This window comes from Castor canadensis, chromosome 10, assembly GCF_047511655.1.
Source record: "Castor canadensis chromosome 10, mCasCan1.hap1v2, whole genome shotgun sequence".
NCBI lineage: Eukaryota > Metazoa > Chordata > Mammalia > Rodentia > Castoridae > Castor > Castor canadensis.
Genome location: NC_133395.1, coordinates 3,918,968 through 3,934,429, shown reverse-complemented (window position 1 = coordinate 3,934,429; position 15,462 = coordinate 3,918,968). Strand labels below are relative to the sequence as shown.

The window sequence follows — 15,462 nt, the reverse complement described above, 5'->3', positions numbered from 1 at the left end:
CCCACTTTGTGGGGAAGGAGTTGTGAAGATCCCATTAGATAAAGAATGAGACAAATCTCCTGCTGTCCCCACTTCTACATTTCTGTCAATAAAAGGATTTTTAGATCCTGCTTTCTGCTTCTCATCTTTATGGATGCATTAATGAGACAAGTAAAAATTTTAGGAGATTTCCCGAGGACTCAGCTTTATGGAAATCCTCATGTGTACAGTTTCAGAAGTCTTTACATTTGATGTTTGCATGACTGCACCAGCGAAGCAGTAGCACTGACTTGATTCTTTCTTAGTCATTGCAACTTTTCACTTAGAAAATAAACCAAGCTTACCTAGAAGCTTCCCAGTCAATACAAACAGCTCTCATGTCTAAATGACTTTTGCCTCACACCAGGCTTGGACACGTGAACAGAACTTTTAAAAACCCAAATACCTGGGTCCTGACACCAAACTCAGCCACCAGTCAGTCAATAATGTGCCTTTAATGATCCTAATACAAGAAGGAGGAATCAGTGTCCCATACCACGCTCCAGGGGTTTGTCAATTAATTACTATTTTACATGTATTACTTGTCCTTTTCTACCTAGAACATGCCTTTTGTGGGGCTTAAAACAGGTACAAAGTCTGGAAACCTCAATTACATTCATTTTACTCTGCCCATTCCCTTGATGTCAAATGTAGCATCTTGCGAATATAAGAACCAGCATGGTCATTAAACGGTGTGACAGTAGCTAGAGATTGCTCTGCAATCAGACATTCATACTGGCTAATTAGGAACATCAGAGGACCTACTGTGTGTGCATTGATCCAGATAAACCATGGCAAATAAAGTTAAGTCTGATTATCAGGACCATCCCTGGGTCTGGTCTTTGCTGGTGATGGTGGGAATCAACGGCAGGGTATCTCAAAGCCCTTCAGCAAAATGTCCTGGTGCATCATGGTCCATGTTTCACCCAGTAGCTGAAGATTTAAAGACCTGACTTCTCTTCTATTTAAGCCGTGCACCACACGGATACCGGGAAGTAGTTCCTCTGCAGCCTGATGATGAAGTCACAGATACCACACACGTGGGTGTGGTTCCAGACAGAGCACTGTGAAGGAAGCCTGGGTGCCCTTCTCTGTTCAACCCAGACAGTTTTTCTTAGGGAATTCCATGACATGTTACTGCAACAGTAAGGTCAGGGTCAGCATGACGGGTGCTCACTCCACTGACCATTCAGATTGCGTTATTACATGGTTGCTGCCGACCCATAATTTTTGGAGAAAATGTTTTAGTCTAAATTTGAGAACTTTCCCACAAAATTAGTGATTTTTAAGACCATTGAAATGGCTCTTGAGTCCTTCTGTGATTTTAAGACTCCACTACCCTGAGGCTGCTTTTTGTTAAGATCACAGTCCTTGGAGACAAATGGCTGTACTTGAGCTATGTGTCACCTGAGACATGGGGCATCACCTTCTTAGTTGTACCCTCCTTTTCCTCACTAGTTAAACACACTGAGGTGGAGAGAGATTTAGTAAGTTTTATAAAGAGATTAAAACAATGCTGGATCATAAGTACTTAAGGATTCTTGTATGCATTTGGTTTGTAAAGATGTACACCTTTCTTTTTCAAAAGTCTTTACTACAGACTAATTATTATGCAGATAGTGTTTTCCTTTCTTTTCTTCTTTTTTTTTGCTACACTGGGGTTTGAACTTAAGACCTCAGGCTTGCTAGGCCAGCACTCCATCTCTTGAGTCACTCCACTGCCAGCCATTTTTTATGTTGGGTATTTTCAAGATAGGGTCTCATGAGCTGTTTGCCTGGGCTGGCCTTAAACTATGATTCTCCTAATGTCTGCCTCCTGAGTAGCTAGAATTACAGGCATGAGCCACTGGTAACCTGGCAATATTTTCCTTTTTCTATTTGGTTATGTATGGACCTGGTGATGTCCTGTATTTAAGACCTTCTGAGTCATGAAACTTAGCTTATGTTACTATTTGTATATGCGAAGAAGCTGCTGTTGTTTTATTTTGTCAATAATTCACCTCATCTTATTGTTGGGTCTTTACCCATGGTAAAGAAGAGCTAACCAGTTAATAGCCAGTCTATGATCTGATTAGTTAGGTAGGATACGTATATCACTCCTCGAGGAAGATAGTCTTTCTAAGGAAGAAATGCAGAATGCCCAAATTGCCCCTCCTTGTCTCCCTAGGATAAGGTTGGGCAGGATGGAGGAGGGGTGTGGCTTGCTCACCTGTATCCTAGTGGAAAGAAGGACCAGCTGGAGGCTCCATGTAGTGGTACCCTCATCCCAGCATTCCTGGGAGGTGTTCCCCATCCATCTCATGGCTATTTACTGCAGTGTGCTGGGGCTCCCCAGAGCAGCACCTCAGAGTCAATCCTTAAAATTGCAGGAACTTTGTGAGGTAGTTATTGAATAGCTAAAAAAATGCCTGTACTAAGCAGGATCATACCGGAAGCAGTGGTGATCTATATTCACTTCCACCAGGCTTAGCATTCTCCTTGGCCTGTGTGTTTCCTCTTCACCCCCTTTCCTCACTGGTCAGTTGTACACTCATCCTTGCTGATTTGCACTGCTTATATCCTACACTTAAATTCAACATTTAATTATTAGAAGGGTTTGAGAAAATTTAGAATAAACTTTAAGATACAGACTTGATGAAATATCATAGGGCTTATCACTTACAGAAAATTTAACTGTTAGTACAAATCATCTGGTCATCTGACCAAGTGCCAGGAGGGGCGACACTTGCCATGGGCATCTCGTTTAGTTCCCATGCTCCTCCCATGAAGTGTGATCAGCCCTCCTGCTTTACTGACAGGAAACTGAGGCAAGGAGCTCAGTGGTTTTACAAGTAGGGCCAGTCATCTCCCTAACCTTGAGATCCTCTGAGCATCACCCAGATAAGAATCAGGGGTACCTGTTAGGTGCCCAGGGCATTCTGCACAAACATTTGTTTGCAATATCCTAGAATTGTAGTCTAATGGAGTCCATGCCCTACTGCATTTGTCATGAGTCACTCTGAAAAAGAGATCCAGGAACTGTAAATAACTGTCCAGATGTCAGTTCCAGATGCGTTGCTTCATTTGCTATAAAAACAAATACTGGGATAGAAGTGACATTTAGCTTCTGAGAAAACCATTAAACCTTTGGCAAAAGTGTGATGGCCTTTCTGTTGTCTGGAATTAGGTTTGAAATGTTAAGGGTCACAGGAACATGAGGAAGAAGAAAGTGCGTTCTGTCTCTGTATGTGTGGAGGGAGTGGCAGAGAAAGGAAGAGAGAAAAGACATCTTACCATGCTGCAGGGGGTTTCTCAATGGTGCCGTGAGCTGAGGCCCTCAGCCCGCTCACTGTTCTGGTAATGGAAGAGGAGAAGGTAACCTATGAGCTCGTGAATGTCACCTGCCATGCCAGCAGACAGTCTAGCCTGTAAGTTAGCCACCTTGGAGAAATATCTTAGGCAAACTGCAGATCGTTAGTGAAATCTTGGTCATGGAAACACATAATTGAAGAAAGAGCATCTTAAAAGAAATGTCACTTGAATGCGTAAATGAATAGGAATGGACCTGCTTTCACAACTTCTAGTTAGGAACCTCTTTCTGGGAGAGGACTGGAGTAGACAAGTGTGCGATCAGACAGGCCAGGACAAGCATGGCTCTTGGTCACAGACTTCTCTGGTGAGAACGATTTAGACAAACAATGCTCTGAGTTAAGGAAAAGCTTTAGGGAGGGCACACTGGGCTGGGTGCAGGGTGGTGGCTACTCTCACAGGTCCCCTCCACAGTGGACAGGCCGACCCAGAGTCCAGGGTGGAGCCTGTCTCCCCATCGCACTCACAGCACACAGCCTCAAAGAGAGGTCTTCCTGGACAGGCAGCTAGCGTGGGGAGATGGAAAAAGACTAGAAAGAATTTGGATGAGTAGAAAAAAAGTCACTTTCAGGTAACAGTTCAGGTTACAGAGAGATTTAATGGAGAGACAATATGGCTCAATGAGGTCTGACTGGTTCTGAGCCATTTTGTACGGTTCTGTGTTCTGATAAAAGGGTAACTGTGCATCGATTATATTTCAGTGGAAAATGCATAAATGGCACTTTATTAGTGAAAGTGCAGTGGAGACCAGCATAGTTTCGTGGGCCCTGCCGAACCTCTCCACAGGGCTGAACCTTTCTACGGGGCTTGTCTTCTAGTCACTTTCAGTAGCCCAGACTGTGACACAGGCCATCTCCTGTGCCCCAGGGCCCTGCGTGCTGGGAGTGTATCCCTATAATCGGTGTGTATCTGGGTCTCTGTGGCACTTTGGTGAGATTTGGGTACACTTGACTTTGTCCCAAAATGCTTTGTGAGAATGCTAGAAACATTGCCAATGGCGAAGGGTCCAAATGGAAGTTTAATGTGAAAATGCAAACTTTGGTTGTTTTCAGCCATGATTCCTGACAAATTAAAAAAAAAATCAGTGATCCAATGTACACATGAACCAGTAAGAAAATCTGATTTTCTTAAAGTGAAAATAAAAAGAAATTTTTGTTCTACAAAGGATGCATAAACTCAACATTTCAAAGTAACAAACTGGAAAAATCTCTTGTGCTTTTTCATTCATTTTCATGGCTGTAACATGTAATTACATCGCCACACCAGGGATGGGTTTGGAGATGACTAGAAGCGCTACCAGTCCTACAGGCATGGAGTCAGAGCCAATGGCGGGAGGCGCCCCCCTGCTCCCATGGCCACTTGTGTTTTCGGTATTAATGAAATGCTGACACTTTGGTTTTGGTGTGGAAGAATTTTGCTCCAACTCCATCCTCCTCTTTTGTTTTTCAGTGCTGCGGCTCCTGAAGGAAGGGGCAGACCCGCACACCGTCGTCTCCTCTGGAGGGTCCTTACTCCATCTGGTAAGAACTGGGACAACAGTGACCATCAACGCTAGAAGGTGGTGACACTTGGAGATGGAGAATAAGCTAAGGGGGCTCAAAACTCAGGCCTGGGATGCGTATCTGATAGATGAGGATCAACAAAGCAACGTGTTTCCCATCAGCAGGCTTAGATAGCGAAGGGTCATTTGTAACCCTGGCTTGAAGTTTGTAAGTAATCTTGGAGAAATTTAGCGGGAGTACTTTCTGTTGGAAATGATTAAGTAAAAATGAGCAAGTGCATAAATAAATACTGTTACATCAGGTTCACGTAAACAAATTTATGTTCATTTAGTTAAGCACAACAATGAAGTAAAAAGGACATTACCAGGAAATGTGTGTGTGTGTGTGTATGTGTGTGTGTGTGCGTGTGTGTGACAGAGAGAGAGAGAGAAGCAGTGAGAGAAGAGAAGAAGAAGGAGGAGGAAAAGAGAAAGGAGGAAGAGGAGGAAGAAGAAAGGAGGAGGTCTTATCACTTAATATACATAATGTATCTGAATTTTAATGAGCTCATACACCTCTGTCCTACAAACAGAAAATTATCAGTTGCTTTCTTTATCTTTCAAATAAAAGCAGAAAAGCCATCATCTCTCCTCACCTGGGTGGCTACCACAGTGTCCTAAGCCACCATCGTTCTCCCTGGACAAATGGCGCTCTCACCCATCTCTCTCTGGCCACCCCAGACTGTGATTCTCATGCAGCAGCCAGAGCACCTCTCCTGCTCCAGAGTGTCCCCACAACTTCCCTTGTCACCCAGAGTGAAATCCCAAGTCCTGCCCATGGCTCCACTGAGCTCTGTCCCAAGCCCCTGCTCACAACCACACGGATCATCTCTCTGTCACCTGCTCTCTCTGCCCCACCCACCATGGCTGCTTTGCTGCTCCTTAAGCCTTCAGCCCATGGTCCTACCCTGTGTCTCTTACTGTTTGCTCCACTTAGAACTCATCTCCCCAGACAGACACACGGCCCTTGTGTCCCCTCACTGCTGGGCTGCTCAAGTACCTCCCACAGCAGCCTGCCCAGCTTTTGCACGGGACTGAGCACCCACACAGACCTTTCTAGACAAGTCCATGCCTATCACTTGTGCGACATTTCCCCTTCCTTTATGTATGATGACCACCAAATGGATTACAGGTACGGGTGATGACTGTGTGTTGACTAGAATTGGCTCTGTACACGTGAGGCCCGTGTAACTACTCTGTCTATGATGTCCAGGAGAGGGCCTGGCCCCTTAAGAAGAGGCTCAGAAGTTGTCTTGAGCAGATAAGTTAATTCGTTAATATCACCACTTACTTCAGTAACATCCAGCGCTGTATTAGAAATTATGTGTGAAACACATCCTATGTCCTTCCAGTGAGTTTGGTGCTCTGAGGACACAGAGACTTGTCCTGTGATTAGAGTAGACCTGAGGGGATGGGCAGGTGCTGGTGGGGAAGAGAAGCAATGGGGAGTGACGGCTCCACTCACCCTCCTGCTTGGGCTTCTTTCCCCTGTGTCCAACGTGTTACAAGGCAGGACCCTTGCTTCTCCATAGTTGTTGCCCCAGTTGGTTGTAACTAGAGGGTTGTGTGCCTTTTTCTGTCTGGAACTTGAAAAACTGAGTGCTGGACATTTTTATATTCTAAGCAGGTGATCACCCTAGCAACAGTCAGTGCCTAGAGAGGGTGGTGGATGTGGAGAGAAAGCCCCAGGATGGGGATCCCTTTGGTTCATAAGATGTAGCTATTTCAGGCCCAGCTGACAGTGGGTAAAGATTCAGAAATCACAAAGTCAGAAGAAATCGAAAGGAACAGACTGAAGTGACAGGGCAGGCGAGGAACACTTTATTCCCTCCCAATATGCTTTGTGATGTTGTTATGCGTAGGTTGTGACATGAGGACTAAGAAGCTGGATGTGGGAGGCGGACAAGGAAACCTGGTGGTGGCTGAAGGATTCAGGGCTCAGAGCTGAAGTCCTCTTTTGCTAGGGTGACTAAGTAAATAAAAACAAATGAAAAATTACCGGTTGCCAGACAGACAAAATTACTGGGTTTCACAGTGCCTTGGGTGCCCAAAAAGGCAATTTAGCCATCTAGAATGTCAAGTGCGAGGAGCTTTGCCGTGGGCCCCGCCTAGCAGGCATCCCGCACAGTGGGCCTGATGCTCTTCAGACTGGAGCCCTAATAACACGTCTTCCATTACTGTCTTTGGAGGGAGGTGGCATTCGTGTGGGGGGACCTTGAGATTTCTGTTGAGATTTCCCACTGTGGTGTTTATTTAACTCTGTTATGACTCATCCAAAGCCTTCCTATAAGTGCAGACTTCTGTATGACAATTCTTTTACACGTGCCGGAAAGACTTTATGTTGGAAATTAAACATTCCCACGAGATTTAAGGTTGATGTTTGAGAGACAGGCTCTAATAATTTTGGTCACATATCATCTTCCTTTTGTCTTCCTTCTCATACATTCTCCACAGATACATGTGACTGAGTCTGCTTATTGGCAGTCCTTACATAATTCATCTACCAAACATCTCCCAAGCATCTGGCAGAGGTTCAGTGTCATATGACAGAGGTCATGGCAAAAAATCATGGTATCTGCACCCCAGGAGTTTTTTTTCTCTTGAGGAAAATATAGAAGGAACCTCAGATGTTTTGTAAAAAATTATGTTTATGGAGTGAGAAAAAGAATCACATCGGCTTTGCTATAAAATGTCCAGGATTTTGTGTTATTGCTTTTTAGTGAGCAATTGATTAGGAACTCTCAAAGCACAACATGTCAACCTTTCTAATTCTATGCTGTGACATCCTTAACCATAGTCAATGTTTTGTTTTGTTTTGTTTGACACTATTGGGGTTTGAACCCACTCGCTAGGTAAGGTCTCTACTGCTTGAGTGATGTGTCCAGCCCTTTTTGCTCTGGTTATTTTGGAGATAGAGTCTTGTTTTTTCCAGGCCAGCCTAGACCACAATCTTCCTATTTTATACTTCCCACCATAGTATCTGGGATGACAGGTGTGCACCATCATACCTGGCTTTTTTTCCCTTGAGATGTGGTCTTGCAAACATTTTACCCAGGGTGGCCTGGAACCACAATCCTACTAATCTTAGCCTTGCTCATAGCTTGGGATGACAGGCATGTGCCACCCCGCCCAGCTAGTAGTTGAGATGGGATCTCATGAACTCTTTGCCTGGGCTGCCCTCAAACTACTATCCTTCTTATTCCAGTCTCCCAAGCTTAGTCAATTTACGTGAAATACTTTAGAAATAAGAAGTACTTTTTACCAAGTGAATCCTAGTTTTAATATAAAGATATGCAGTAAAACAGTGGAACTCATGTAACTAAAAATACTGAGCTATAACGGATATGTCTGAGACATACTGGCTCATGCCAAAAGTAGGTCAAAGAAAAGTACACACAGTATAATCAGATAGATGAGATAGATAAAGAGATAGAGAGACAGACACATAGACAGACAGATAGACAGATAGATAGATAGATGATAGATAGATAGATAGATAAATGCTTTACTGTAGCAGAGAAAATATATTGAAAGCCAGATTAGAATTTTTAAAAGTAACTTGGGTTGGGCGAAAGGAATAGGGTCTTTTGTTGTTTCCTTATACATAGCCCTTGAAAATTTTAAATAATAAGCACATTTCATATAATAAAGGAAATGAATACAAAAATAATTAGAACTATGTTTTTTTCTTTTGTGGTACTGGGGTTTGAATTCAAGGCCTGGACGTTGCTCGGTAAGCACTCTATCACTTGAGGCACACCCCTAGCGAGAACTGTGTTTTATTAGAAGTTTACATTTTTAACTGCTTTACTAATTTTTCTTACAAGGCACTCTGTGGCCCTGCGGTGGGTGTTCTTCGGGCTTCACGGTAAGTTTCTGTGAAGAGACTGACAGCAGTGGAGGTGGTTAACAACTTAGCATCTTCACTCACAAATGAGCAGAAAATACTGTGCTTTGCTTTGCAGTTCTAAAAGGAAGGGGCAGAGTCTGCAAGGGTAATTCTAGCAAAGAAGTTGATCATAGCAGAAGCTACCAGACCATCTCAGGAGCTGTCCCTAAGGGCCCCTGGGGGAGTGTGCTGTGGAGGACCCACATAGGACATGCACCAGGAAGCAGAGGGTACAGGAAGGGGCAGGAGGGAAGAGAGTGAGAGAGGGGGCAATTCTGATGTCTGAGGTGAGGGGCGCAGGGTTGCTTGGCTGTTGGCAGACAGAAAGTACAGTGGGCATGGCATGAACAGTGACCAAGAGATTGCTTGCACTGTTTTGGGTGTGATTTAGGGTTCAAACTCATTATTGGACTTTCTTTTGAAAACCCAGCATCTGGACGATGATGACGCTAACAATAATAACAGGACTTGATCTAAAAGGGGGATTGTTGGGGGATCAGCAGATGGGGGAGGGGAAGAGGAGGGTACTGGGGGATGAAGAGGATTGACATTCGTTACGCACATATATGTATACATGTGTATCTTTATATGCATACATATACATACGTATCTTCATGTATGTATATGACGATAGTACAATGAAACCCACCAAACACTTTTTGAAGTGGGGAGGGTAGAAGGGGAGTTCAAGGAATGTAATGTAGGGAGTGAACTTATTCAAAGCACGCTGGCTGCGTATATGGAATTATCACAGTGACACCCCTTGTACTATTAATGTATGCTACTGAAAAGTTGTACAATTAAAAAAAAAAAACAGCATGTCTTTGGTCCACGAGAACCACAGCATCCATCATTGTGCAATCCATGATCCAGGGTTTCACACCATCAGTCATCCCACTGCATCTTGGGTGAGAACCATGACCTTAGTCTGCACTGTGGTCTGTTTTTCCCTTGCCCACCTGCAAGCATGACTTAGGAGCAAAATGGCAGCAGGAAAATCAACTGTGATGGCGTTTGGAATGGTGCCAGAAACAGTACACCCCACGGGAGGTGTCATCAAATAGTGAGGAAGAGCCTCTCAAAGTTACCAGCTAGATGGTGGTGTGTTTTGCTTTGGTTTTGTTTTGTTTTTACATCTCTGCAACAGTGGAGCCCAATTTTTTAAGTACCAGAACACTCCTTTGACAGAGTGAACAAGCAAGGCATTTTTCTCAGACTTCTCATAGAAGTGGTCCCCTCCAAAAAGACTTGGAACCAGCCAGCTTTAGAAGCACAGGTGGATACTGAAGTGGGTTACCAGGAAAGATTTCACTCCAGTGCCAACCTGAAACTTCCCACTCAAAAGGGCTCCCTTAAACAACTTAAAGATCTTGTAAGATTCTTTAACAATGCCAAAAGAGGGCTGCGCGTGGTTGTACACATCTGTAATCCTAGGTACCTGGAAATCACAGGAAGGAGGATAGCAGTCCCAGGCAAAATGATCAAGACCCTGTTTGAAAAAACAACTAAAACCTGAAAGGTCTGAGGCATGGCTCAAATGGTAGCATGGTTGCCTGGGTAGCATAAAGCCCTGCTTTCAAGCCGCAGTAACACAAAAGTAAAAGATGCCAAATGAATTCTAATTTCACAGTGTCATTCTTTTCCTCCTCAGTACTGTTTGTTCTGTCTCATGGTCCAGAAGCTCACTGGATTTGCACATCTACCTTCTTTGATGTCCCCTCCTTGAATAAAGGTTTTAACTCAGAGGAGACAGACAGTTCACAACACCGACCTGGCTCAGTGCAGTCCTGGACACATGGCAGCCTGGACACATACCTCTGGATATGTACTGAGCCTGCTCCCCACTGTTGAGTGCCTCCTGATCTTTTATGACCAGCTCCTGGGTTCTTGTCCTTTTGGGACACTTTTATTTTCATTTGAGTTCATATAATTTTTAATAGTGAATTTGGTTTCTTTGAATGCATTAATCTTGCTTTTTATCTGATACATAAAAGCATTAAACATACATATTAGTGGGGAATGATGTGAAGTTCTAATACATGTTTGCAGGGTGGTTATGGCAATCAGGTTGAACATAGCTTTCTCCTCTAACATTTATCATTTCTTTTTCTTTTAGGTGTACATTAATTGTACAAAGGGGTTTCATTGGATGTGTCTGTACATGTGTGCTTTGATGAAATTCATTGACTCTGTTACTCTTTATATCATTTCTTAATGGTGAAGCACTCACAATCCTTTCTTCTACCTTTTTTTTGTTCCCATACTTATTTGTCTAATTCTTATCAGCTATTAGTAATCCTCCACTATGTTAGTTCAATTTTTGGTGCCATAACACAGTTTCTAGGGCTAGACGATGTACAAATCAAAGAGGTTTGTTCAGCTGTTTTGCAGGCTGTAAGTCCAAGACTAGGTAGCACCTTTGGTCCAGCGTCTGGTGAGGACCATCCTGGATGCATCATGTCCAGTGGCTGGCTTCATGGCCATCTGTGTACGAGAGGGAGAGATTACACTGTGAGACTGGAAGCCATAGAGAGGGTCAGCCTCAGTCCTTTTTAATAACTCCTTCTCACAGAGACTAACTGGGGTCCTAGGAAAGCTAGCTTAATCTCTTTTGAGGTCACACCCCAATAACCTCACCACTCCCACTTGGCCCCCTCTCCAAAGGTTCCTCCACCTGAACCCTGTGAAGGGGACAAGCTGTTCAGCACATTCCCTCTGCCTCTGTCCTAGGGTAGAATGGGATGCTTGGGTCCTAAAGTTGGGTGTTAGAATTTAATATTAAGAATGGAGTGAATCTTGCTGGTGGCAAAGTAAAGAGGGCAGGTAAACATCAGTGGTGTCCAGAGGGATGACATTTTGAGCTCTCATGTAAGGTGTACGCACCCTGTGTGGTTGTCCTGAGTGGAGGTTGCTCACACTGGAGAAAAGAACGTCATCATGGTCCCCAAGTCTTCTATAAAACAGGTGAGTTTCCAAAGCTAGAGCAGAGAGGTATATAAGAATGAGGTGAAGCTTAAAAAGTAGCTCCAAAAGGCAACTTTGCAGTGATTCTAGAAGAATCAACAAGCTCAGAAAATGTCCAGGCTTTTCCAGGGCCTGGACAAGGTCGTGGGAGATGGTCTTGTCAGGCAGATTGATTTCCAGTTAGCTCTCTGGACATTTCCAGATGGGAGTTTACTTAAAATGGGTACCTCCATGATTTCCCCGGAAGGAAGGGCAGTATGTGAGCAGGAGGGAATGTGGGAGGTGAGCAGATTAAAGAGCTTCGCATGCGGGATAGGCTTCATGAACACGTGACTCCCACACACACAGCTTGTGTTAAAAGGGTCTGAGTTTTAGTTCATGGACACGTGTTCCCTAGAGCCACAGGAATTGTGCAAGAAAGAAAGCAGGCTTCGTCCACAGGCATATGACCCATTCGTGCACAGGGCTTACACTGAGCTGATACCAGGTTGGTGTCACTCTCTGTTGTCACTGTCTTGAAATTCTTAATTTTTCAATAAGAGGCACCATGTTTTGCACTTTTTTGTGCACACTACCTGGTGGGTTGTGGTTGGCATTTTGAGAGGTAGACGATGGTGACAGGAGAACCTGGGGTCATGGCTCCAGGCTTCAGGGGCAGCAACTTAGTTGTGTCAGCGTTCCTCTGAGCCTGGCCAAGTACGGGCTTTTTTTTTTTTTGCATCATACTAACTGATTTATTTGGAAATTCATGGATGGCTCTGTGCGTTAACAAGCTTCTGCTAGCGCACACATGGAGGAAGTGACCGGCATCAAATTTCACATATTGATTTCCATCAACTGGATATAAGTACATATGAAAATCCCAAGATTCTACATATTAATTTAAAATAATTTTCGTAAGTTCACAATATGCCTTCACTATTTGTGAATTAGTATAAAAGAAGGTTTTTTGTGTGTGTGTTACTGGGGTTTGAACTCAGGGTGTACACCTTAAGCCACTCCACCACCTCTTTTTTGTGATGAGTTTTTTCTTTTTTTTTTTCTTCAATAGCAATGTCTTACAATAACACTATTTTATTTATTGTTTTTCTATTCATTTTCTTGGTCCTATAAAATGGCACCAGAAATTACTTGAAGTGATGAAGAGCCTGAGCTGGAGGGAGATTGGCTTGAAGACAATTCTTTCTTGGGAGCATTAGGTTTGCTATCTAATGACAATATTGTAAGAACATTGTTTCAGGGATGTTCACCCATGGTAATCTTTTCAGACAAGTGTGATTAGGAGGTACTTATTGCTGTCAAATTATTATTCATGATCCTCTGATTCACTTGAGAAGGGCTGATAGCACACTCAGCATTGGATCTAATTCACTGTGTGTGTGTGTGTGTGTGCGAAAGACTGAATACCAAACCTCAGCCGTCTTTGAATTGTAGATGTGGTTCCCTGAGGTGCCGGCTGAGGATATCTTGACAGGCGTATGGGGAGGAGGTCACATCGCCATTGAATGTGCAGTGAACTGGCCAAGAGCACAAGAAATCGGGAAAGGATTTCCTTGCCTATGAATTTCATGAACTCAGTTGGATCCGGGTACCACACGTGAAAGCCAATTTATCGAACATCCGTACTCTGATCCTAAACTTCCTAACCATTGTTCCAAAACCTGAAGCTATAGTGGATAGGAGTCGCTGTTCAAAGCATTGGGTTCCTGATATTAGTGACACACCTGATTTGGAACATGAGACACACAATGACTTCCTTTGAAAACTGAAACTGTCCCATCAAATACATGTGTGTCATCACCCACATTGCTGCCTTGTATCCCTTCTATGTTGCCTGCTAATATCTACAAGGTCCTCACACCATGGTTTGCACTTCCTATTTTTCTACACTAGAGACTGTCAGGTCTTGGGAATGATGACGGCTGTCCAAAGACTGTCTTCCATATTACAACCTTTGCAATTTTAGATTTTACATTTCTCGCTCTTTTCCATTATAACTGAATTTTGTCTATAATGCAAAGGGCAGATTGAAAGGGTTTTATAGGTATGTGCACCATTTCTCCCCTGGAATGCCTTAGCATCTTTTTCCATAAATAGGTTGATTTGTTTCTAAATGCTGTATTGGGTTCCATTGACTCATTTGACTTTAGGGCAACACCAAGGTACATTAATCACTGCAACTTTTAATAAGTCTAGAAGTTAGTGTTCATCACCAACTTTATTTTTATTCAAAGATTTTTAGGCTATTCAGGGTCCTATGCATTAATTTATGAATTTTAAATTAAGCTTTTAAGTTCTAAAGAGACACCTGCTAGAATTTTGATTGCATGTGAATTAAATTTATAGATCAACTTGGGAAGAATTGCTTAACACAATTGTGTCTTCTGACTCAAGAACTCAAGCTTTATTTCCATTTTTTATTTAAAAACTCATCATATCAGTGTTTTGTTCATTTCAATGCACAGGTCTTACCTATTTTTGTTGGATTTATCCCTGAGTATTTCAAAAAATTTAATGCTATATTAAATTTTAAATGTTTTTTAAAGTTTGATGGTAGAAAAATAGAGTATCTTTGATTTCTTTACCTTGACTTTGTATCTTAAAATTTGCTATACTTAATTACTGATTATAATAACTGTATATTCCATGAATTCTACATACATGATCATGTCCTCTGTGAATGAAGGCATTTTTAATTCTTCCTTTCCAGACTAGATGACTTTTCTTGCATTTTTAATTCCTCGCTGCACTGGCTAGGATTTTCAACACAGGGTAAAGAAGTGATAAAAATGAGCCTTGTCCTTAATTTTATGGGAAATTATTCAGGACTATTATTAGGATAATTATTAGGTCTTGTTTCATCATCCAATCTGACAGTCCCTTCCATGTAATTGTGGTGTTTAGAATATTTATACTTACTTATATAATAACTTCTATGGTTAGGTGAAATCTACCATTTGCTCTTTGGTTCCTCCTGCCTTTTTTGCCATTTTGGGGATTATTTATTACGATTCAGGTTTATATGTTGCCATGTACTGTACTTGTTATTGTAGTGGCTGTTTCCATATTTTTAAGCTATAACTCTAACTCATCCAGTGTAGTTTCCAGCAATATTCTACCTCTTCCCATGTAGTTTTAAAGCGTTATTATGGAGATATTTTTTCATTTCTCCCCTACTGTCCATTTACATCTCTCTATATTACTACATTGTTAAGATTTTAAACATTAAACTATAGTTTGCTATATTCTGACAATAAGAATAATATGTATTTATGCATGCAGCCACAGGTTCCCATGCTGTTCCTTCTGACGACTTTGTTTTGAAAGGTATCAGTGAGTCACTGATACCGTGCTCATTTCTTTAAAATCATTTTTCTGCCTGTGCTATATTTTGTATAATTTGTAATATGTCTTCAAGTTTGATGATTTTTTTCTTGGGTTTGCTGTTAATTTTGTCCATTAGTGTAATATTCATCTCAACCATTGTTAGTTTCTCTCATCTTTGGAAGTTAAAGTTGAATCTTTTGAATATCATCCTTGTATCTACCTTACATGTTTAAAGTTACCTGGATCATAATGGTTTTGGTATCCTAAGGTGCCAATTCTAGTGGCTGGATCACTTCTGGGTTGGTTTCCACTGATCACTTTTTCTCTGTGCTCTTGGTCTTGTTATTTTGCTTTTCTCCATCCTTGGTTTTTCTTT

The 15,462-nt window shown here is 42.4% G+C and overlaps 1 protein-coding gene across 3 annotated transcripts in view; it reads left to right on the top strand.

The window, feature by feature from the left end:
* The window catches only part of Myo16 (myosin XVI), a 518,261-nt gene that overhangs the window by 165,047 nt on the left and 337,752 nt on the right, over positions 1-15,462 (top strand). For all 3 annotated transcript variants that reach the window (XM_074043002.1, XM_074043003.1, XM_074043001.1), the window contains exon 3: positions 4,816-4,886. In XM_074043002.1, coding sequence (XP_073899103.1) covers positions 4,816-4,886 — 71 coding nt within the window. The remainder of the gene's footprint in view (positions 1-4,815; positions 4,887-15,462) is intronic.